Consider the following 974-nt stretch of genomic DNA (forward strand, 5'->3'; position numbering starts at 1 on the left):
CCCACCCGCCCACATGTCGATGGCGCGGGTGTAGCGGTGGAGCGAGAGCAGCAGCTCCGGCGCCCGGTACCAGCGGGTGGCCACGTACTCGGTGAGGAAGGCCTTGGCGTGCCGCGGGTCAGCCCCCAGCCCCCGGGCCATGCCGAAATCGCCGATCTTCAGCTCGCAGTTCTCGTTCACCAAGAGGTTGCTGGGCTTCAGGTCGCGGTGGAGGACGTTGGCCGAGTGGATGTACTTGAGGCCCCGCAGGAGCTGGTAGAGGAAGTAGCGGACGTGCTCCAAGGTCAAGGGCTGCGCCGAGTGGATGATCTGGTGGAGGTCGCTCTCCATCAGGTCCAGCACCACGTAGCTGCGGGCGGGAAGGGGGACCCAAGCGTCCAGGAGGGGCTGGAGACAACCCTATGGGGGCTACCACCCCCAAAAACATCCCCAGCTGGCCCAGGGGGCTCAATCCCATGTGTCCTGCTGTCCCCTGAGATGACCCAGGTGTCCACAAGGGCCTGGAAATGTCCCTGTGGGGGCCACCACCCCCAAAATGTCCCCAGCTGGCCCAGGGGGCTCCATCCCACGTGTCCTGCTCCCCCCAAGAGGATCCAGGTGTCCAGGAGGGGCTGGAGATGTCCCTGTGGGGGGGCCATCACCCCCAAAACATCCCCAGCTGGCCCAGGGGGCTCCATCCCACGTGTTCTCCCACCCCACAAGAGCACCCAGGAGGGGATGGAGATGTCCCTGGGGGGGTCACCACCACCTGATGGACCCTGGGGGGGGGGACGGGACGGGACCCAAGCGTCGGGGGCACGCACACGGAGCGGAACTCGCCGTAGGGGACGGTGGGCTTGAGGATGTCCTTGATGCCGATGATGTTGTCGTGCTTGAAGTGTTTGAGGATCTTCAGCTCCCGCAGGGTCCGCTTGGCGTTGGTCACCACGTCGAAGGCGTTGGGGATCTTCTTGATGGCCACCTGCTGGCCTGAC

General features: G+C 65.6%; 1 protein-coding gene across 1 annotated transcript in view; it reads right to left on the minus strand.

Annotated features, from left to right (window-relative positions):
• Window positions 1-970, minus strand: part of LOC104134419 (mitogen-activated protein kinase 7-like) — a gene marked incomplete at both ends in the record, with an annotated part of 11,618 nt that extends 10,648 nt beyond the window's left edge. Inside the window, 2 exons of the mRNA XM_009647954.1 lie at window positions 6-349; window positions 804-970. Of these exons, the coding sequence (XP_009646249.1) occupies window positions 6-349; window positions 804-970 (511 nt within the window). The remainder of the gene's footprint in view (window positions 1-5; window positions 350-803) is intronic.
• Window positions 971-974: the final 4 nt, after the last annotated feature.

Source organism: Egretta garzetta, unplaced genomic scaffold (genome assembly GCF_000687185.1).
Source record: "Egretta garzetta isolate BGI_Z169 unplaced genomic scaffold, ASM68718v1 scaffold1791, whole genome shotgun sequence".
Lineage (NCBI taxonomy): Eukaryota > Metazoa > Chordata > Aves > Pelecaniformes > Ardeidae > Egretta > Egretta garzetta.